The 23,233-nt window shown below is 41.4% G+C and overlaps 1 protein-coding gene and 1 long non-coding RNA gene across 10 annotated transcripts in view; both read right to left on the reverse strand.

The window, feature by feature from the left end:
* Positions 1-11,960, reverse strand: part of LOC115300748 — a 40,722-nt gene extending 28,762 nt beyond the window's left edge. For 5 of the 8 annotated variants that reach the window (XR_003912821.1, XR_003912818.1, XR_003912820.1 and 2 more), the window contains exons 1-2: positions 3,228-3,375; positions 1,446-1,496 (exon numbers count right to left, since the gene is read on the reverse strand). This is a non-coding gene — a long non-coding RNA (uncharacterized LOC115300748). Of the gene's footprint in view, positions 1-1,445; positions 1,497-3,227; positions 3,376-3,690; positions 4,311-4,690; positions 5,541-10,404; positions 10,560-11,723 lie in introns of those variants that run through there. The other 3 variants (XR_003912816.1, XR_003912817.1, XR_003912815.1) reach the window with 3 other exon arrangements.
* Positions 11,961-12,685: 725 nt separating this feature from the next.
* Positions 12,686-23,233, reverse strand: part of PSMA6 (proteasome subunit alpha 6) — a 32,055-nt gene continuing 21,507 nt past the window's right edge. For both annotated transcript variants that reach the window (XM_029950266.1, XM_029950265.1), the window contains exons 2-7: positions 21,472-21,566; positions 20,684-20,765; positions 19,799-19,954; positions 16,353-16,531; positions 14,957-15,051; positions 12,686-12,917 (exon numbers count right to left, since the gene is read on the reverse strand). In XM_029950266.1, coding sequence (XP_029806126.1) covers positions 12,860-12,917; positions 14,957-15,051; positions 16,353-16,531; positions 19,799-19,954; positions 20,684-20,765; positions 21,472-21,566 — 665 coding nt within the window. In that variant the 3' untranslated portion in view covers positions 12,686-12,859. The remainder of the gene's footprint in view (positions 12,918-14,956; positions 15,052-16,352; positions 16,532-19,798; positions 19,955-20,683; positions 20,766-21,471; positions 21,567-23,233) is intronic.

Raw genomic sequence — 23,233 nt, forward strand, 5'->3', positions numbered from 1 at the left:
GGGCCCCTGGGATTGCACGCCTCTCCTGAGCAATCATGACTTGATCAAGAGAGGCAGCAGCTGCGAGAGGAGGAGGGTAGGCCGCCATGACTGCGAGGCCCACACCAGGGGCTGGCCCTCACTCCTAGACCCACCCTCTTGTGTGTCCCTGCCTGGGGCATGACCCAGGCCCATGGGACATACAGGTGTTTGTCCACATGTTTCTACTTTCTGCTCTGGACAGGGCAAAACTTTTAAGTTAACAGAGATAAAGGCTAAACATGAACACAAACTTTATACAAACCATTTATATATATTTATACATGTATATATGCACAAACCATTTATATATATATTTAAATTTATTATATATGTTATTTTAAAGAATGTTTTATTTATTTTTTTTGAGAGAGAGAGAGGGCAAGCAGGGGAGGGGCAGAGAGAGAGGGAGACAGAAGATCTGAAGCGGGTTCTGCACTGACCAACTGACAGCAGCGAGCCGATGTGGACTTGACCTCATAAATCATGAGTTCAGGACCTGAGCCGAAACTGGACACTCAACAGACCCATATGCCCCCATTTTTATATACTAAACAGACAAAAAGGACCTGGAAACATCTGAGGGGTCTCTGTTTTGAGCTCTGTTCCCTTATTCGCAAAGCCAAGGCTTTGTCTGGTCCCCACACAGCCCTGCTGTCTTGGCCCCATGGGTGTGGCCGCCCAGGGCACTGAGGGACACAGTCCTGTCTTGTCCTTCTTTCCCAGGTCTCTTGGAGACAGACATTGCAGCTGCTGGAGCAGTCCCAGGAGCCCATTTGCATTATTTGGTGGCAACAAGCAAATTTGCTGGAGGGGTTTTTGGAAGAGCTGGGCGCCTTCCAGAGAGAAAGCTGAAAGAAGTGAGAGAGCAGGAGGCCAGGAAGAAACAGGCCTGGGCAGAGGTAGAGGCTGCGGGGAAGCACAGCCTTGGTCTGAGCGCTGGGCTGAGGGCTAGCTGGTGCCCCAAACCCCTCCTCCACCCTCCTGAGCTACAGAGGGAGAAGCCAGGGCCTGAGCAGGCCCAGGCACTGCCGAACCACCCGTGCTGACCTGCAGGAAAGCTTGCCCAGCCTGGGCCTGTGTCAGCGGAGGAGGATGATCTACCCAAGGAGGATCCGACAGGGCTGTAGGGTGGAAAATCCCCACAGCACTCCTACACGTGAGGCAGCACCCGGGGTGGGGGCTGGGCACCCTGCTCCACTCAGGCCCTGACTACAGGAGGTAGGCGCCTGACTTGTGGGGTTGGCAGGGCAGCCACCGCTGCTGGGGCAACAGCAGCTGAATAACTTGCAGGAGAAGGGAATGGGGACCTGGCCTTTGACCTTCCTCTTTATTCTTGCATCCTGAGAAATGGCCTGACTGGGGGCTTAGTGCTTGTATGTGCTGGGTGAGATGCAGAGGCCATTAGGAAATGAGAAAAGACAGACCTGTTTTCTGAATATAAAAAAGGTCCAACACCGTCCAAATAGGCTGGGAATCTGAAAAAAAACAGGTCATGGTGGTTTAAAGAAATCAAACAGCATTCCACAAGTACATAAGTCACTGTTAAAGGTTAGATGCAGATATTCTAAGGTCCCACCAATACTGATGGACATCAGGCTGTGCTGGGCTTTGGGCCTTGAGGGAGAACACCTATGGGGCACCCCCCATGTGGTGCCTCACTTGGTCCCTGGTTGGTAAGGACCCCATGAGCAGGAGGGTGTGCTTGAAGACTACAGAGCAACATAGAAATGCTTCTGACTCTTCTGCATTCTCGGTTTCCCCCCAAGAAGCCAGGCTTGAGCAGACTGTTTCAAGGCCCTGGGAATGTAGGTGTTTTCCATCCAGTCAGTCCCTGGAGAAGGAGCCTCATGTTCCCTGTAGTCCAGGAAGATGAGAAGGATCTAGGTACCAACGGAGGGGAGGCTGTGTGGGGCCCAGCCAAGGGAAAAAGGAAGGAAGCCATGCAAGATAGGACTTCCCCACCTCAAGGGCTACAATCTGGCTCCAATCACCTGATAAGCAAGTTGGTTTGTTAGCTAACCTGTAGTTTTCTACAGGTGACAAAGCCACTAGAAGGTTGCAAAATCTCTCTCACACAAGCAGGTTTCAAGAGGACATGCTCTTTCCACAGGGAAATGGAGAGAAGGTGGAAGAAGCCTGGATGTTCTGTAGGGGTTGGCTGGCTTCAGGACCCACTAGTATGGCCCAAAGCTACAGAGAGGAACTTGGTACCACAGGAGGGGTTCTCATCTGTCCTCCCCACTCTTCTAGCCAGTTAGGGTTCCTTCACCTCTGCCCCTCCCTCCCTGGGTGGCCTTGACTCTCACACTCCCTGGGTGAGGCACCTGCCCTCTAGCCTCCCTCCATCTGTTCTGCTCTCTTCCCCAGGCCATCCCGGGTGAGGAGCCCCTGGGAAGGCAGGCTCTAGGTACAGGTCGTGGGCCTTACTGCTCTGTGTTAGGGTCCAGCTGAGCCAGGACCATGGGGGATCTTGACGGCTCTTGCAGGCCCTGGAGGTGTGGGAGATGTGAGCCCGGTTCCCCTCAGAGCTCCAAGAGACCAGACTCATGGAAGGGTCAGAAGCTGCTTGCCTCCTGATGCCATCCTGTATGCTCTTGCAGGACAAGAAGGCTGTAGCCAGGACAGGACTAGCCCGCAAAGGCCAGGGATCCCTGTGGGGAAAAGCTACAGCTTACAGATGTCATGAGCAAGCGAGCAATGGAGGTTCCCAGGAAGGAACCCCTTCACCTGGAAAGAAGTGGGAAGTGGCTCCCAGGCTGAGCCATGAGCCTCGTGCAAGTTACTTAGGCCACACCTACTCGGCTCTGGCTGGGGAGAGAGGCTTTTTCACCACAGGCTGGCTTCTGCCCTGCCCGCCCCACTACTTAGGTGAAAATGTTCCCAGGAAATTGTATTTTGGAAGGTCAGGATAATTTAGAAACCGAAAGCATTCAAGAGCCATTCCAGAAGAATGGCTACACCATTCCCTGTTGATAATACCTACTATTCTTCTCAGCACTTTAAGTGCATTATGTCATTTAATACCCACAGCAACCCTTTGAGATGGATCCTATGATGATATCATTTTACAGAAGAGAAAACTGAGCCTGTAAATTACTCAGCTGTGGATCAAGAATTCAATGAGCCTCTCTGTTGGTGAGTTCAAGTCCTTAGCACTTAAATCTAACAGAGAGAAGCCTAGGGGTGCAAGTGCCCCTTTTCCCTACCTCTCTAGTCTGTCTCTGTCACCCGGTCTCCTCCAGGCCTGGTGTGAAATGGAGCAAAGGCAGAGCTGAGACTTCAGTGCTGGGTGTGTAGCCTGTAGGAGCTGTTGGCATGGTGTTGTCAGCAGGATCCAACCCCCGCAACCCCCAGTTTCACTGTGTTGTCTGGTGTTGTAACCTCCTCATGGAAAGCCCCTCCCTCGAAGGCCATCAGCTCCCCCCTCCCCCACTCTGTGTAAAGGAGGCTGATACTGGGGTTTTTCAGAAATGTGAAATCAGCCATGAGGGCCTGCAGAAGAAGAAACCATACAATACTCTGCTTTACAATGACGTTTGTTTTTTAAGAACACAGAGAAGAAGAAAAGAAAAAAAAAAAAACCCCAGAAGGGATCTCCACGTAGTTTGTGGCAGGAAAGAAACACACCGAGCATGTGATAAATCAGAGTTGTTAGAGGCATCTTCTCACCAGTCACAGGCAGGTTGCTGCTGGGCCCTGGGGGGCCCCCAACAAAGCCCATTTGGAAGGGGGCCCGGAGGCTGGTTTGGCACAGGCGCCTCCGTGCCCAGTGTGCTTCTGTGAAGGGGCCAACCCCTACCCTTCAGGATGGAGGCAGGATGCAAATAGCTCCGTGACAGCCAGCTTGCAGGAGAGGCTCTGTGAAAGAAGCAAGGACCCAAATCCTTAGCCCCCAGAGAGAATTAGCCTGTGTTGCCTTGTTTATCACTGGATCCCCAGGCCCAAAAGCTGGGTCTGACTTGTATTAGGGGTCAAAATTATTTGCCGATAAATAAGAACTAAGAGGACTTTCCTACGTTGACAGGAGATGGTGTAATAACATGGCCCCTGCACAGCAGCTCTCCTCCCCGGGTCCCTCCTGATGCACATGCTGTCAGGTGGCCGCTGGACATAGAGGCACAGATTATTAGCTGGTGGCCTGCTCCAAGTCACTCCCCAGCTCTACAGCCATTCTGTTAGCATCAATGAGCTACTTTTTTGGAGAGGGAGATTTTGTCCCATGATGTCCATCCAAAACTTAGAGCTGGACTGCCATCACTTAAGAAATGCCTTGGGGAGGGAGGGAGGGGATGATGGTCACGGTGGGGGGCACCTGTGGGGAGAAGCACTGGGTGTTATATGGAAACCAATTTGACAATAAACTATTAAAAAAAATAAAATAAAAAATTTAAAAAAATGCCTTGGGGCACCTGGGTGGCTCAGTCTATTCAGTGTCCATCTGACCCTTGGTTTTGGCTCAGGTCCTGATCTCACAGTTTGGGAGTTTGAGCCCCGAGTTGGGCTCTGCGCTGACAGTGTGGAACCTGCATGGGTTTCTCTTTCTCCCTTTCTCTCTGCCCCTCCCCATCTCACACGTTCTGTTTCTTTCTCAAAAATAAACAAATATTACAAAAAACAAATCTTTAAGAAAGAAACACCAGCATGGCCATGCTCACAGAAGTTCTCTTACCTTCCCTCTTGGTGAGAACTTATGTAAAACTCTCTGAAACATGTGCTCACCAGGCCCCTGGAGGCTGCCCAGGTAGGCTGGCTGCAGTTATACTGACCCAGGCAAACGTAGCTCTGACGGTGGTTATCATCTAGAGAGCTAGGACCCGTTGATAACTGAGGTTGTGCCTCTATGCCTGGAAAACCCCAGCGAGACCGGGCACTCTGAGGCTGTTTGCTGGGGCTCCCCCCAGTTCATCCCTACCCTGCCCCGGGAAACCAGGTCTTTCCTGTTCTTCTTCTGCTTCTCCTTTTCATCTTCATTCCAGTCCCCAGTAGAGCTTTAATCACTGTAGCTCTTGGTTAAAACCTGCATGGCTGGGTTAACTCTGAGGTTTGCAGGTCAACTTGGGCAGTTAGGCCAGATGCTGATTTCTATGTGAAAGATGGCTGATGCAGACAGCCTGCTTGTGGTAACCTCTCAGAAGGGGCACGAAGAGCATCACCAACATTTCTGCAACACCACTTGTCTTCTGGGACGATTTCCTTCTCCTGGATGTGTATTTCCCTATATTCCTTTCATATCCCTCTGAATCTTGAGCCCTGGCAAAGGGGAGCCCTAGGATGCAGTTGCTGCAACCTGGACTGCTGGGAAAGGTTAATTATTGTTAGACATTTGCATTTCTTTCTCCTCTTGACTGGCCTTAAAACTCAAGGATGAGGTCAGAAAGGCATAAATGACATTAACCTAATGCATAGGGGTTACTTCCTGGACACGCACTTGACTTTTCAGCACCTGGTAAGCTGCCCACTGACCAAAACAGGAGCAGGGAGATAAGCCTCAAATACACTTGACTACGATCATGCCACTGGTAATTACCTCTTGCAATGTTTCCTAACCAGCAGCAGACACCAGAGCTCCTGGGGAGCACCTCAAATACATGTGTCCAGAGCAGCATCCTGGGAACCTCTGATCCGATCAATCAGGGGTGGGGGTCAGGCTCGTGTTCTTCACAAAACTTTCCTTGGTGGTTCTGACGTGAAGCCCTAGCTAAGAACCACTAATTCAGATATTTCAATGTAAAAATCTTCACTGCTTAGCCTCATGAAATATGGGCATAGAAAAGTGGTTATTACAGAGAATTAGAAACCACACTGAGCTCAATGATTTCCTTCTGGGTAGAGAGGTCAGTGGGCAAAATAGTGCTTTTTACTACCCAGGCGGCTCTTCTCCAGTCAGAAGCACCTGATGCTTTCTCTAAAGCTCAGGCTAGAGGGCAGGTCTGACGGATAACCCACAAACAGGGTGAGATTGTGCACCAGGGAACTCTGTAGGTTCCCCAACATGTGCTGTGTGTAGCAGTGGTGACTTTGCCTGGGAAATGTAAACACTTCACGCATGCTGAGACTTAGGGCCACCTGGGTTAGGGATTGTCTGTGGCTCTGGATGTGGGTGGGGGGAAGCAAGCACCCCACGCAGAGTTTGACCAACACATGACTAGCTGAGCAGGGGTCCTCTCCAGGCAATGCTCCCCTCCAGGTAGGCTGTTCAAACACTTCAAAAATGAGTAAAATGCCGCATACCTTCATTCTGGTATTTCACCAGGAAAATTTGGGCTTAAATTTGCTCATTGAAAAACTGAAAACTTTCATCAGGTTTTCAAAATCCATGCTTTTCAGTACAGGTTTTTAGAATTCATAACTTAGTTTTTGCCTGGTTCTACAAGTAATACATAATCCATTAAAAAATTTGGAAACTACATTAAAGCATAAGAAATGAGAAAAATTATTCAAAACTGATATGAACATTTTGGATTATCTCTTGAAATTTTCTCCATGCATTTAAAAATTTAAGACTTTATTTTTTAGAAGTTTTAGATTTACAGAAAGATGGAGTGGATTGTACTAAGAATTCCCATATAACTCCCCTCTGTACCCACACACACATACCTTTTTTTCCCTATTATGAATATCTTTCGTTAGTGTGGCACATTTATAATTAACGAACTAATATTGATACATTATTGTGAACCAAAGTCCATGGCTCCTAGAGAAATTCACCCTTTGTGTTCTATGGGTTTTGACAAATGCATAATGCTGTGCATCTGCCATTACTGTATCAAACAATAGTTTGATCACGTTAAACCTGTGCTTCTTTAGTCATTGATCCCTACCATCCTCTATTCTCCTTCCCCCCTGTCCCAAATTCCCAGTAATCATTGATCTTTTTACTGCCTCTATAGGTTTGCCTTTTCCAGAATGTCCTATAGTTGGAATCCTAGTCTTTCCAGACTGACTTCTTTCACTTAACATATGCACTTAAGATTCCTCTAGGTCTTTTCATAACTGATAGCACCTCTCTTTTTAGAGATGAATAATATTCCATTGTCTGGATGTACCACAGTTTGTTTTCCATTCACTTATTGAAGGACATCTTGCTTGCTTCTAATTTGGGGCAATTACGAATAAAGCAGCTAAAAATATTTGGGGCTTTTTTGTTTGTTTTTAAAGTTCATTTATTTATTTTGAGAGAGTGCGAGCAGGGGAAGGGCAGAGAGAGAGAGGAGAGAGAGCATCTATCCCAAGCAGGGTCTGTGCTGTCAGCACAGAGCCCAATGCGGGGCTCAATCCCACTAACAAGGAGTTCATGACCTGAGCCAAAATTAAGAGTGGGGCGCTTAACTGAGCCACCCAGGTGCCCCTGGAAACCTTTGTGTGGTGGTTTTTGTGAGGGCGTAAGCTAGATCCTACAGCACAACAATGTCAAACTGCCTTCCAAAGTCATTCTCACCAGTTCCTGCTGCTTTACGTCCCCATCAGCATTTCATACAATTTGTTTTAAACCATTCTAATCAGTGTGTAGTGATATCACATTATTGTTCTAATTTGCAACTCCTGATGACCTATGGTGTTGGCTCCACACAGACAGCAGAGGGCCCAATGTGGGGCTCCAACTCACAAACTGTGAGACCGTGACCCAAACCAAAGTTGGTCCCTCAACCAACGGAACCACCCAGGCACCTCCGCCAGTTTTTAATCTGGGCGTTTTCTTACTGTTGACTTTTAAGAATTATGTATTTTGTAGAAAGTGCCGCTATGAACATTGGGGTACATGTGCTCCTATGCATCAGCACTTCTGTATCCTTTGGGTAAATCCCTAGCAGTGCTACTGCTGGGTTATAGGGGAGTTCTATCGATAGTTTTTTGAGGAGTGTCCACACTGTTTTCCAGAGCGGCTGCACCAGTTTACATTTCCGCCAACAGTGTAGGAGGGTGCCCATCTCTCCACACCCTCGCCAGCATCTATAGTCTTTTGATTTGTTCATTCTGGTGTGAGGTAGTATCTCAGTGTGGTTTTGATTTGTATTTCCCTGATGATGAGTGATCCTGAGCATCGTTTCATGTGCCTATAGGCCATCTGGATGTCCTCTTTGGAGAAGTGTCTATTCAGGTCTTTTGCCCATTTCACTGGATCATTCATTTTTCGTGTATGGAGTTTAGTGAGCTCCTTGTATATTTTGGATACTAGCCCTTTATCTGATATGCCATTTGCCACTATCTTTTCCCATTCTGTCAGTTGCCTATTAGTTTTTTTGATTATCTCCTTTGCCTTGCAGAAGCTTTTTCTCTTGATGAGGTCCCAGTAGTTCATTTTTGTTCTTGATTCCCTTGCGTCTGGGGATGTGTCGAGGAAGAAATTGCTGCGATTGAGGTCTAGGAAGCTATTTCCTGCTTTTTCCTCAAGGATTTTTATGGTTTCCTGTCTCACACTCAGATCCTTTATCCATTTTGAGTTTATTTTTGTGAATGGTATCAGGAAGTGATCTAATTTCATTTTTCTACATGTTGCTGTCCAGCTTTCCCAACACCACCTGTTGAAGAGGCAGTCTTTTTTCCATTGGACACTCTTCTACAATAGCCAAAACATGGAAAGAACCTAGATGTCCATCAACTGATGAATGGATCAAGATGTGGTATATATATATACAATGGAGTACTATATGGCAATGAGGAAGAATGAAATATGGCCATTGTAGCAAAGTGGATGGACCTTGAGGGTGTCAATGCTAAGCGAAATAAGTCAGGCAGAGAAGGCTAGATACCATATGTTGGCATTCATAGGTCTAACAGGAGAGACGTGGCAGGGGACCATGGGGAGAGGAAGGGGGAAAGAGAGTTGGGGAGAGTGAGGGACACAGATCAAGGGAGCCTACTGAATACTGAAAATGAACCATGGATTGAAGGGGGAGGGGGAGGGAGGGAGGGGGTGATGGCCATGGTGGGGGGCACTTGTGGGGAGAAGCACTGGGTGTTATGTGGAAACTAATTTGACAATAAACTATTAAAAAAAGAATTATGTATTTTGGACATCAGTTTTATCAGATATGAGTGTGCAAAGATTTTCTCTCAGTCTGTGGCTTGTCTTTTCATTCTTTTAAGTGTCTTCACAGAGGAGAAAATTTCAGTTTTAATGAAGTTTAGTTTATCAGCTTTTTCTTTCATGAACTATGCTTTTGGCAGTGTATCCAAACACTCGTTGCCAAACCCAGGGTCACTTTGGGTTATGTTCTCTCTTATATTATTGTCTAAAAGTTTTATAGTTTGCTGTTTTACTTCAAGTCTATGATCTATCTGGAGTTATTTTGTTTGGGATTGTGTGGAATCTATGTATTAAATTGGGAAGAATTGACAACTTGACAATATTGATTCTTCCTATCAATATTGACTCTTCCATTTACTTCAATCTTTCATTGGGATGCCTGGGTGACTCAGTCGGTTAAGCATCCGACTTTGGCCCAGGTCATGATCTCATGGTTGATCATGAGTTGGGCTCCATGCTAACAGCTCAGAGCCTGGAGTCTGCTCAGATTCTGTGTCTCACTCTCTCTCTGCTCCTCCCTTGCTCATGTTCTGTCTCTCTCAAAAATAAGTAAACATTAAAAAATACTTTAAATCTTTCATCAGAGTTTTATAGTTTTCCTCATATGGATATGGCACACGTTTTATCAGATTTATATAAAAGTATTTCATTTTTGGAGGGAGCTAATGTAAGTGGTGGTGTTAATTCGAAATTCCAACTGTTTGTTGCTGGTGTATAGGAAAGCAACTGACTTTTGTATATTACCCCATATCTGCAACCTTCCTATAAACTTATTAATTCCAAGAGTTTTTTTCCACATTGCGTGGTATTGAGGTCATACACTTTGTGATCAATCTTATATGCTGCTTGTCCCCTTCAACTATGTCGTAGCATTTTCCAATGTAATTTAAAATATATTTAAACACTTTTAATGGAAGCAAAATATTTTGAGCTATGATTAGTTAACATCCATCTTTAACTTCATGCATATTCCTTATTAGAAATATAGAATATAAAGACCAAAATGAAATGTGCTCATAGTTCTACCATAAATAACCAAATTAATTTCCACCAGAAATAACCACAGTTCACATTCTATTGTTTTCCTTCTACTGTTTTTTTCCCCCACCCAATGGTTCTCCTTTCTTGGGAAATAGCCTTCTTTGAATATCTGGTGAAAGCTATGGGTCTCTCCCAGGAAATTAAGACATGTACTAAATTTTGCATAGCTCCAGAGTTCTAGCGGCCTCTATGGCCTATCCCAGAAATGTCCGACAAGAGGCTGGGATAGGGCTATGCTATGGCTGCCCTAGAGATGAGATGTTGGACAGTTACATGTACCAAACGTGCATCCCCTTCTGGTACCCTATCCCTACCTGCACGCTTGCTGCCAGGACAGCGGCTATCCTCCTGCTTCCTCCTACTGGTCCTCCTCTGCTGGGGTGGCCTCGTCATCTCTCATGGGTTACAGGCATTACAGCTACCAGGAGGCACAGCTCATGGCCATTCTGCCGTGGGTGAGCCCAGGTCTCTGAGAAAGTTGCAGTCACAACAGTAGCAGCCAACAACAAAATATATAGAGACAGAATATATAGAGAATATTCCCTGTTGACCTGAATATATTCTATTATATATAATTATAGAGAATATATGTATTCTATTTTTTTAGAAGTTACTCTTGGTATAGAGTAATGGATGGTATTTTTTAGAATTTTGAATCTAGCTACCTTGCTGATGGTGGGAAGGGGAGAACCTGACAAAAGCGATTGTAGATTTCATCAAAGAGGTCTTGGGGTCAGTTTCCTTCTGGATCTCTATCCAAATAGCTTCACATTCACGAGTGTCTGAATGTATCCCTTTGACTGTCAATATCCTACTATATTCTTTTCTTACTAGTTTACCAAAATGCCTTTTGATTTTTAACATATTTTTCTTAGCATTGTTAAGATTTCTGCATTAACTCTTACATAGCCCAGACTGTTAAAACACACACATACACACACACAGACAACTAGAGTGATTTAATGTTCTTAAATCAATCATTTCCATTTCCTCAAAGCATAACTTAGCCAATCCAATAAATTTAGTAATACTATTTTATACTTGGGGCACCTGGCTGGCTCAGTTGGTATAGCATGAGACTCTTGCTCTCAAGGTTGTGAGTTTGAGCCCCATGTTGGGTATAGAGGTTGCCTAAAAATAAATTCTTAAAAAAACTCAACCACCTTATCCAGTAAAACCTTGGTTTGTGAGCATAATTCCTCCCAGAAACAGGTTTGTAATCCAAAGCACTCATACATCACGGTGAATTTCAAGAACCACTGGCTCACTTATGATCATGTGACATTCCATGTCTTGTACTGCTCTTAAAGACATCATTCAATTACCAAGTTAAAATTTATTAGAATGTTTGCTCATCTTGCAGAACAAATAATGAGTTACTTACAATCCAAGGCTTTACTGTACTTAAATTTGTCTACCTTTTGCATAATAAGTAAAAGCTTATTTTTATAACAAATGAGGCACTTTTCATTTTCTATCACTAAAAGGCATTTTCTTACAGAAAAGCCATATTGTTAGTCTCTCACCCATGACTCTAGAAGGGTGGAATCAGTCAAGACACTAAGGGTATGGTTGTCTATTCAGTGGAGTGGGCCCAGGGTCTACACAGATCTCACTTTCAAAATGGCAGTACCTTTACAGAGCCTAGCGGACATGGAAGGGTAATCCCACAGCAGCAGCCCCTGAACTGGAAGATCTTGCTTCCCCTTTAGGGCACTCTACAACTCATGACTCAGCTCTGAAGAGGATGTGGTCTGTGAAGTTTCCTGCTTTTAGTGGTCACAAGTTCACATGGTCTCCCCTTTTGTGGGGCTGGTGGCTACAGATACAGGAGCCTTCAGGCATTTGTAGTCGGCCAGCAGCCAGTCCACCTGCGTGCGGAGACAGGGCGAATGAGAACATGAAGCCTATCAACTTAGAAACTGCCGAGCCTTTTGGGTCATCTATAACAATTAGTGACTCAGGTCACCAGGGAATCACAATGGGAATTTAAAAAAAACCTTAATTCTGTTCATTAATGATTATTCTAAATAAAACTTGCTCTTCTTTTTCCCGTAACATTGTTTATAGTGGCATCTCTACTATAGGCCAATTCCTTAAAGTCTGCTTTAAATAATTTTAAGGCAGCACAGAAAATACACATATGCTACAACTTTCCTAGCCTCATTGTTTGTCAGAGGTAACTGCAATTTTTGCTCTTAAAAATACTGGATCTTATGGAGTAGAGATTAAATGTATACTTCAAAACCACTCAAAACAAGGCCAGTCTTTTCACTCTCGTTAAAACCTCTGGCAGAACTTGGGAGTCCAGTTCAGGAATATCCCATTTGAATGAAGAATTGCAAAATAAAGGCTTTGCCTCACATGCCAGCTTTCAGTCAGAGCAAGTTTTAAAACCACAGTTTTTAGTTTGCCATTTATTCAGTAGGCCATACAGATGTAGTTTAAACTTCTGCCTGTTAAGTTTCTGAAGCCAATGAAACTTGGATCTCTGTCAACAAAAAGAATAAAGCTACAATGTGAGGACGGTGGGCAGTCTGCATGCACCAGAGGCTTACTACTTAAAACTTGAGGTGAAATTAAGACAAGATGCGATTGTTTTCCAAAAGCACTGTTTTTTATTTATACAGAGTCCTAACCACTTCAGCGGCAGGAGCAGTGGGAGAGGTTCCTTTTTCAATCCAGGGGCCTCCGTAATGTTGGTCTGTTGTTACCAAACGCCCAGGGCAAGTGGCGTCATGGATTTGGTAAACTAACTACATACAATGTTTAGTCTCTCTCTGCTAGAGCAACAAGATGAGCATCAATCTCTGCTTCTGTAAGAATCCTAGAAGGCAAGGAGAAAAAACCCACAACTATTTTACTTTTTGAAAACTTTTTATTATGTAAAATTCCAAACACACACGAAAGTAGGATAGTAATGAATTCCTGTGTACCTAACACCCAACTTCGACAATTACCAACTTACAGATTTAAAAAATCTGTATACCTAATTCTCATTCCTTCAGAACTCCCAGGTATTTTATCAACTTCATCTATACACAAAAATGTTTACTTCTTTGACATCAGATCTAGAATTAGGTTTTCTGAAAGCAAATTTTTTTAGTTGCAGCTATGACAGAAAATATTTAAATTAAAGCAAATCCATACATAATGTATTCTATTCGAGCTCCAATGTCAAAATGCCCTTATACCTAGTAGGTGTAACTCAAGTTTGTATCAGCTGAAAGATAAGAAGGCACTTTATGCTGAACATAATTATTATTTAAGCATACTTACTGTCATCAAATTTATAAAGGGTATCAGACCTTTTTGAAGACATAGGTTCTCTGGTTTCTTATCTATTTATTTAACTAATAAATGGAAATAAAAATTTTAAAAGATATTGGAGGGTCTTGGAATAGAAAAGAAAAAAGGGCACCTGGGTGGCTCAGTTGGTTGAGTGTCTGACTCTTGGCTTTGGCTCAGGTCATGATCTCATAGTTTGTGAGACTGAGCCCACATTGGGCTCTGTGCTGACAGCATGGAGCCTGCTTGGGACTCACTCACTCTCTCTCTCTCTCAGTCCCTCCCCTGATTGCCCACTCTCTCTCAATATAAACAAACATTAAAAGAAAAAAAAAGAAAAGAAGAAAGAATTTGCAGGTTCTTTAAGCAGATTTATAAATTGCTCTTGCTGGAAAAAAACTGCTAAAACAAAACACACAACTACTTCCACAGGAAAAAAAAGAAAAAAAAAGTATAGATTCAAAAATTTTTAATTCCATGAATTTTTCTTAAATCATTCATATTTAAACCACTTACCTGTAGGCAACAAAGAGAGTAAATGAAAAGAAAAAAATGCACAGTAACAAAAAACTCTGCAAGGTCCAGTTAAGCTTAGTTTACCACCTTTTTTCCCACCCCTGACCCTGACCATGTGTCCGTATAACTGTGACCTAAGAGTAAATACAAATAATAGTTAACAAGCCTTCCAGCAGTTCCTTGCATCTGTGGATTTAACTGAAGTATTTTTCACAAGTGCATCCAGGTTCATGGTAAGTAAACCACCTCACAAAGTTCTGGGAGGATTAAGTGAGATGGTGTATGTTAAGCACCCAGTAGAGATTTGACTCATGGAAGTTACAAGGTTGGTTTGTTGAAGTTAGTCACTTAGTAAGAACAGACAGGCATCCAGCATCTGCAATTCAATTAGCAATATTCAAAATTTGGGTTTCCAACGATCTCCAGATGGGATCTGAAATAGGTCAGTATTCATACTGCTCTCAGAGATCCTCTTAAGTAACCACTAAATAATCAAAGCTTCACCTGAAAAAACTAAAAACTAATACTCTGGGAGTTTCTATTGGCCTTAAGCTTACTTTCTTTACTCTTAACATAAAGAAGGTTATTTTATGTTGCCTCTGATATTTGATATAAATCACTCTGAAGTCAGAAGAAAAGCAGTTATGTCTGTCTTAAAGAGACTTACGATAAGTTTTACAACAGATCTCTCAGGTACTGAAGAAACTGCAACTTTAGTTTAAAAAAAATGCTTTTGGGGCGCCTGGGTGGCTCAGTTGGTTAAGCCTCCGACTTCGGCTCAGGTCAGATCTCATGTTCGTGGGTTCAAGCCCCGCATCAGGCTCTGTGCTGACAGCCAGCTCAGAGCCTGGAGCCTGCTTCCGGTTCTGTGTCTCCTTCTCTCTCTGCCCCTCCCCCTCTCATGCTCTGTCTCTCTCTGTATAAAAAATAAATAAAAAATTTAAAAAACAGTGCTTTTTCCCAATGTTGTAGGACAAATGGACTCACACACTTCTACCCTTCTAGGCTGTAATTTATCTCTTGGCAAACTTCTTTAAGCACGTGGCCAACAATATAACTCACCTGAATTTAGGATTTTCAACTGTAACTACTCCAACTTCTATTTCTGAAGGTTTGAAATCAATTGATAGAACAGTAGATAGGCATGTAATTGCAGTCTGAAAAAAGTATCAACATTAAAATAGTATTTTTTAGAGATTCCAAGATTTCTCATTCCAAGCTTACTCAAATCATGAATGAATCACAAGCTATTCATTTTTGCTCCATGTTTCAGTGATGCAGTTCTACAGCCATGTGTTACCAACAGATTGCTTAATTCTAATATGTTGCCTGCCAATGAGAAGAAACTTGCTTATACTAAGTCAGGTCATAAATGAACGGGGTCTGTCAAGCAAAACAGGATGAAGTACACACAGCAGTCTGTTTGTCTGATGACTACTATATGCAGGGGGCTTTGCTCAGCACCTGCGGTGAGATGGGAGAGGATTCACATGAATGATACAGCCTTCCTTCAAGGAAAATTTACAGTAATATCGATTTAAGAATGTTTTAAAGTAGCTTTGTATCTGATGTGATTAATCATTTATGTAATTATGAACTTCAAGTAAAAAAGACCTCTTATAAACATTTAAACAGGACACAGTACCTCCCAGATAAGAACTAGCTTTATATCCTCCGTACCTAGAAATAATACTGCCAAACATAAAAGTGTTAGATGGTAATTTTTCTTTTGTCACTTACCAGAATCATGTTGTTAAGTCTTTAACAACATGAATAGGTTGTATCCCAGATCCTCCTTTCCAAAATTTACTAAAATTTTTATTTTCAACTTCTTGGCAGTAAACAAGAGGTTTGCTTTAGGCTAAGATTACTACATATTTATATAAGAATTTTAGCTTGTCGTGTCCATTTAAAACGTCCCAATCATAATGAATAAATCAATCCCCTATCATCCTTGCATTAAGCTAGCTCTGCTTTTGCATCCCAGATAGAATTTCTTTGTCAAGTTATCGCAGGAGCATATATTCTTTAACCAAGATGTTTGTTTCCCTGAGAATCTGGTACATGGCTGCTTTCTCTTTAGGGCCATACGAGCAACACTGCTGACTCAATTTTTTCACTTTTGCTTCCAGGAAACTTAAGCCTAATTTGAGTCATAACCATACAGGTCTTAGGCCCTGCTCTTGATTGTTACTTTTAGTTACACCTTCCCATTCTGTAAGTGTTTTGTTGAAAGCAGTTTCAAATACACTATGACATGAGACAGGAATTCAGTGAATAAAAGCAGTCCTCATTGTTCCCATGTCAGCTGAACAACACCAATTAGTATTAAGCCAACAAACTTGGTTCTGTGATGAATCAAGGAATAGTCTCTTTAGATGGTCAATTTATACAATGATCTTCACTATTCTATTTAGCATTAAAAAAACAAAAAGTCAAATCCTTTTGGCTAACTTACTTCCACTGTCTGTTCAAACGTCCAGTCAAATTTCTTCTTCACTTTTTTTTCAAGGAAGCTGGTTGACTCAGTTTGTTTAACTCCTGCTGCAGTGGCTTTAAACCCACAGTAGTAACCTGCAGGATCACACTTGTACACCTGAGGGCCTTGTTCTTCATCTATACCAATTAAAATCATACCTAAAAAGAAAGACTCTCAGTAAGTATCTTATGCTTTTATACAACACAATTTCTTCTCTTCGTATTGTCATAAAGCTACTGTTAATCATTATTCTGGCCATCTCTTTTAGTATATGTATTTTGCTTTAAGAACACTGATAAAATACAGGTTATCACCAGAGATAAACTAGGTAACCAGAAAATTTCCATTTCACAAAAGATTCAACAAAGATGTTGTTAAAACTTGAATTATTACAATTGTAATTTATACTTTCTAATCCTTGCTATTACCCAAAGCATATTCCTTTGCACCCTTGAGATGTTACCAGTCAAATAAATTGAGAGTATATTTTTCATCTTCCTTTTAGAGAAAGTAATATATAATAGCATGGTAAATGTTCTGCTCTAGGCTGTCCTACTTAAACTTAGTAGTTATTTATTTGACCAAGGAAGACTTTTTCTTTTTCTGTGAATTTAAGTACTTAAGATTCTTAATAATTTATGGTTCCAGGGAACCAAAATTAGGGAATACACCTTGGGAATGGTGGTGTAAAACAAAAGACACCTCGAGGCTACTTGCTTATCTTCAGACTGCCCGTCTTTGATACTTCGGGAATACTCCCTAGTAGTCAGGAGCAACCAAATTCTAAAGTCTGTACATATAACTTTGTTATTACAATCTCTTCATGTTATAATGACATACAATTAAAATAAACACCACCGCCAAACTTCTTTCTACTCAGCAAAGCAGGTAATAAAGTATTTAAAGAATAACTTAACTCCTGCTTTCTTATATTTCTAGATCTGAACCAGGTATGCCTCATTTTATTGGATGTTGTCTTGCTGCACTTTGCAGATACTGCATTTTTTATAAAGGTTTGCAGTAACCCTGTGTTAAGTCTGTTTTTCCAGAAGTGTTTGCTGACTTCATGTCTCTGTCACATTTTGCTAATTCCTGGAATATTTCAAACTTTTTAATTATGATTATACTTGTTATGATCATCTATGATCAGTGATTAGGACTTGTTGAAAGCTTAGATGTTAGCATTTTTAGCAATAAAGTATTGTTAAATTAAGGTATGTACATTGCTGTTTTAGATATAATGCTATTTCACACTTAATAGATTATAATGCAAACAGAACTTCCATGTGCACTGGGAAACCAAAAAATTCATCTGACTCACTATATTGTGATATTAGCTTTATTGTAGTGGTCTGTATTGAATCTGCAATATCTCTGAGGTATGCTTGTAGTTTCTTCTATTTTAAGATTCAATATTAACCAATTACTTTATTCACATTTACAGATGTTTTACTGAGTCTACTAATGAGGAATTTCCAACCTTATTTAATTGGTAACACTATGATAGTGATTTGATATGTTTTATTCAAAGGTTATGTCAACCTCTAACCTTCTTTAAATTTTATACTTGAGATTCACAAAGTACAGGGCAACACCAAAGAGACATCCCCTTACTGCTTGAGGGGAACAAACACTTCTTTACTCCAGTCTTGCAAGATGAGCTAGGTTTAACAGATGGTAAGGACATGAAGGGCAATTAAGGCAAAAGGAACAACATGCACAAAGGCCTCAAGACAGGAAAGGTCATGTTACATCCAGGTGATAACAAAAGACCCACGTACTACTGGGACTTCAGGTGAGGAAGGAAAGCAGGACATGGAAGAAGATGCTTGGGAATAAACCATGAGGGGCCTTGCACGTCATATTAAGTGGCTTGGAATTTACATGATAGGAATCAGTTTCTCTAGGGAGCAACAAATCAAAATTCAATTTTAAAATAACTCACATAGCAACATGGAAGACAGACTAGGAAAGAGAAAAGACAAGTAAATTATGCAGCAAAGGCAAGAGATGATGATGATGAAGGAACAGATATTCTGAGGTGAAGCTCAAAGACTAATCAGATGACCAGGGAAGGTGGGGTGGGCGTAGGAAAGAGAAGTTGAGGATAAAAGTAAGAAAACAGCAATGATTTCAAGTCTAAAGTATCTGCAGGCCGTGGAGGAAGGGACTGGGCTAAAGCTAATGTGGCAGTGATGGGCTGAATACAGGTAGTAAATGAACGTATGAATGAGGGTGAGATCACCGAGACAGAACCAAGAGGGACTGAAGGACCACAGAGAAAGCCTCGTGAGCAAAAACATTTAAAGGAAAAGAAGATGAGCTAAAAAAAGTGAGGAAAAGGGGGGAAGGAGCATCACTTAAGAAACTGAGACAGGATTTTTAAATGAGAGGTGAAAATTAGGGTCAGATGTTGAAGAAAAAAATCATTACATTGACTGCTTTAATTGTCATAAATGACACAATGTCAAAAACAAATGTGTTGAATCTTCCAGGATAATGTATTACATTAAATCTAAAATCAGTAAATCTCATCTCTCTCAATAGAATTTTACTTATTTTTAAAAACCGTGATATAGTCTAAAAATATGAATCACAGGTGTATGTGTTTGAGCCCAATTCTTTAGGATGATCACAACGAGGAGCTACATTGATAAGGTGTCTATGTAGACATCTACATTGAAAGAGCAATCTGTAATTGCAGTAAAACCCCCACTAAAACAGCCCAATGTAACAGTGACTTGGATCTTTCAAATCACACACCCTTAAAAGAAGTATTTTGAGGGGCGCCTGGGTGGCTCAGTCAGTTAACTGTCCGACTTCAGCTCCAGTCATTATCTCATGGGTCGTGGGTTCAAGCCCTGCATCAGGCTCTGTGCTGACAGCTAGCCTGGAGCCTGTCTTTGGATTCTGTGTTTCCCTCTCTCTGACCCTCCCCTGCTCATGCTGTCTCTCTCTATCTCTCAAAAATAAACAAAAACATTAAAAAAAAAAAAAAAAAAAAGAAGTATTTTGAGAGGCACCTGGGTGGCTCAGTCAGTTGAACGTCCAACTTCGGCTCAGGTCATGATCTCACTGGTTGTGGGTTTGAGCCCCACATTGGGTTCTGTGCTGACAGCTCAGAGCCCGGAGCCTGCTTTGGATTCTGTGTCTCCCCCTCTTTCTGCCCCTCCCATGCTTCATGCTTTCTGTTTCCCAATAATAAATAAATGGTAGAAAAATAAAAATTAAAATAAAAAAGTATTTTGATAAAAAGTCTAATAGCACCTAAAGCTTTAAAGATAATGCCTAAAATACTGTTGTGAAACCTACCCTTCATAGCTGATTTACCATAAAGAGTTCCTCACCTCATATAATTTTCTTTTATTCCTGTTTCTAAAAAATGTAATTCATCAATTATTTATGAGCTTTGTTAGCGTACTTACAACAACCAAGAGGCCTCATTTCAGCATTCTGTGTGTAGACCTGAGAAATATCAGCAATTCTTTTGCACAGCATGTCCACAGGAATCTCATAGCCGTACTTGTACTTCCAATTAGCTGCCTCGTAGCGCGCCCTCTGTACCTGGGATCTGCTGTCCGCTTAGGGCATATAAAACAAAAGTTTACTTCTTTAGAGGAAAGAGTGAACCTCAAAATCAGACAATTTTCAATTTTCCGTACACATATACAATCTCCAGTGTAACTTAAGGAAGGCAGAAGTGGTCCACTATGGTTTCTTCTACCACCAAAGAATAGTTGATGACTCAGCAATCAGTACATGACCAAAAAAGAAAACCTATTTAAAGATGGAGTTCTACACACAACACTTCCTTTTACACTGAGCCCTTTATCAACTGTCAAAATAGTTTCTACAAGTGTTTAATAATTCCCAAAAGAACAAGTTTTAAGGATACAGAATGTTTCTCTTATCTTTTTTGTAGGCTTTGATTTCCTCTTGATTTCAGAAAACAGAAACCCAAAGTAATTTTTATAATTCTCATCTACTTCTAACTGTGCCATTACTACCAGATTTGAAATATATAGACACCAATGCCCTTAAACTATCATTAACTATATATGAAATAAATCATCTAAGAGAGGGGCCTCCGTCCAGTTTCCTTGACAGTAGCAAAGAGATCTAATTCTGTTATACTCATGATTTCAAAAAGGCTCACAATACTCTGAATATACAGATACTAGCCTTGGAAGACTGCAAATCTACCCCTATCATCTGCACATCGGGCACTAAAGGGAGCCTTTTAAAATTAACACAAAACTCAAATATAACTGAAGAAAATAACAAATCTAAGTAGACATCAAGCCAATTACCTGTCATTCCTGTCATCACACAGCCAATGTTTTCAGTTATCTTGAATAAGTGAGTCACTGTGCTAGAATCCAATAATTTGTCCTACCGAACAAAAGAGATCAAGATAATTTTTTAAAAATCAGCGGTCCCAGTGTGGGGATAAAAAATACTATAGAATTATAATAAACTATATAACAAGTTTTACAGTTAAAACCAATTTTTTAAAAAAAGGCAGGGGATGGGGCGCCTGGGTGGCTCAGTTGGTTAAGCCTCCAACTTTGGCTCAGGTCAGATCTCACGTTTGTGGGTTTGAGCCCCGCGTCAGGCTCTGTGCTGACAGCTAGCTCAGAGCCTGGAGCCTGCTTCCGGTTCTGTGTCTCCTTCTCTCTCTGACCCTCCCCCTCTCATGCTCTGTCTCTCTCTGTATCAAAAATAAATAAAAACATTAAAAAAATTTAAAAAAAAAAGGCAGGGGAGAAACTCGGTCTTCTTTTTAGAGGATAGGTTTCCTATAGGGGAAAACTGCATCATCAAAGCCTGTTTCAAGATTCCTGAAGACAAAAGACCTAGAACTCTCACTGTGCTTATAATCCCACTGTGCTTTTACCACAAAGTTCAATATGTTAATTCTGTCTACTCAGATAAACAGTCCATAGCCGCTGAGTAAATACTTCTTGAATGAAACAGGAAAGCACAAGCAAAGCAAGAATGTTCATGTATACAGGTAGTGATATAACTTTGTACGAACTCATGAAAAATCCTTGCATTACATTCTGTAACAACTGGCTATCTGAGCGGTATTACTTACAGGTACTTTCTTCTGTGTGACAATTACTGCACAGTCTTTCCCTCTGACAGCTACCGATGTAAGGCCACCCTGGTTAATAGCCTTAAAAGCATACTCTGGAAAACAGAATAGTGTTTTTAAAAGGTAGAACAAATTATTATAGATTCAGGCAATAATAAGCAGTCATTAAAAAGAATGAGCTAGAGCTATATAAACTAACATGGAATGCTGTCCAAGACATGCAAAGTTAAAATAATAATAATGATAAAAATAAATCCTAGTTAAACCAACTCCATTTCTTTCCATTTTAGTTTATTAATCGTTTTCATCAGACTCAAGTAGCAAATTTCCAATAAAGATTTAATTAATCATATCAAGTCTTTTAAAAAATTGTTTTAAATGTTTATTTTTGAGAGAGAGAGAGATAGAGCATGAGTGGGGGAGGGAGCGAGGGACGCACAGAATCCAAAGCAGACTCTAGGCTCTGAGCTGTCAGCAGAGAACCCGACGCGGGGCTCAAACTCACCAACTGTGAGATCATGACCTAAGCCAAAGTCAGACGCTGAACCGACTGAGCCACCCAGACACCCGTATCATACCAAGTCTTTATCAATTACATTTTATCTTATTAAAAGTTTGTTTTGTGGTCATTATTTCTACCAAGTATGGTTTTCCTTGGTCAAATTTAGTTGCTCTAAATTTTCTCAAGATTTACTACAACTACTACTAATTTTAGCCAGTAACTAATTTGACCATGTGCAATATTAACTGCTGTTACTCTGTATTGTCTTTTTCCCCTACCAAGTTGAAAATTTCTGGATCATAGTTTTTCCCATTTTCATGATTTCTAAGACAAGGATTCTTCAGTTTGTCTACAACAAACTTCAGCTTGTGCACTTCTAGCTGCTGTCAAACTATCCCCCAATTAAAACAGATAGATCAAAGAGGTAGCATGAAAACAAACTTTGGCCCCATGCAGTTAACAATGGCTATCTCTGAAGAGTAGTTACAGATGAGACTACCCATTTCCATGTTTTGTATTTCTGTAATATCTAAATCTAATATGAACATACTTTGTAATTATAAAAGTAGCAGATGAACTATTGGAACCTCATCAAGATAAAAAGCTTCTGTACACAAAGGAATCAATCAACAAAACTAAAAGGCAGCTGACTGGGGCAGCTGAATGGCTCAGTGGGTTGAGCGTCCAACTTCAGCGCAGGTCATGATCTCACAGTTTGTGGGTTTGAGCTCCATGTCAGGCTCTGTGCTGACAGCTCAGAGCCTGGAGCCTGCTTCTGATTCTGTGTCCCTCTTTCTCTGCCCCTCCCCTGCTCAGGATCTGTCTCTGTCTCTCAAATAAATAAATAAATGTTAAAAAAAATTTTTTTAAGGCAGCTGAATGGAGAAGATATCTGCAATAACATATCAGATAAAGGCTTAATATCCAAATCCATAAAGAACTTACCAAAATCAACATCGAAAAAAGAAATAATCCAGTGAGGAAATGGGCAGAAGACATGAACAGACACACCTTTACAAAGAAGCCATCCAGATAGCTAACAGACATGAAAAGATGCTCAACATCACTCATCATCAGGGAAATACAAATCAAATCCATAATGAGATACCATCTCATACATGTCAGAATGGCTAAAATTAACAACTCAGGAAAGAACAGATGTGGGCAAGGATACAGAGAAAGGGGAACCCTTTTGCACTGTTGGTGGAAATGCAAACTTAGTGCAGCCACTCTGGAAAACAGAATGCAGGTTCCTCAAAA

This window comes from Suricata suricatta, chromosome 9 (assembly GCF_006229205.1).
Source record: "Suricata suricatta isolate VVHF042 chromosome 9, meerkat_22Aug2017_6uvM2_HiC, whole genome shotgun sequence".
Lineage (NCBI taxonomy): Eukaryota > Metazoa > Chordata > Mammalia > Carnivora > Herpestidae > Suricata > Suricata suricatta.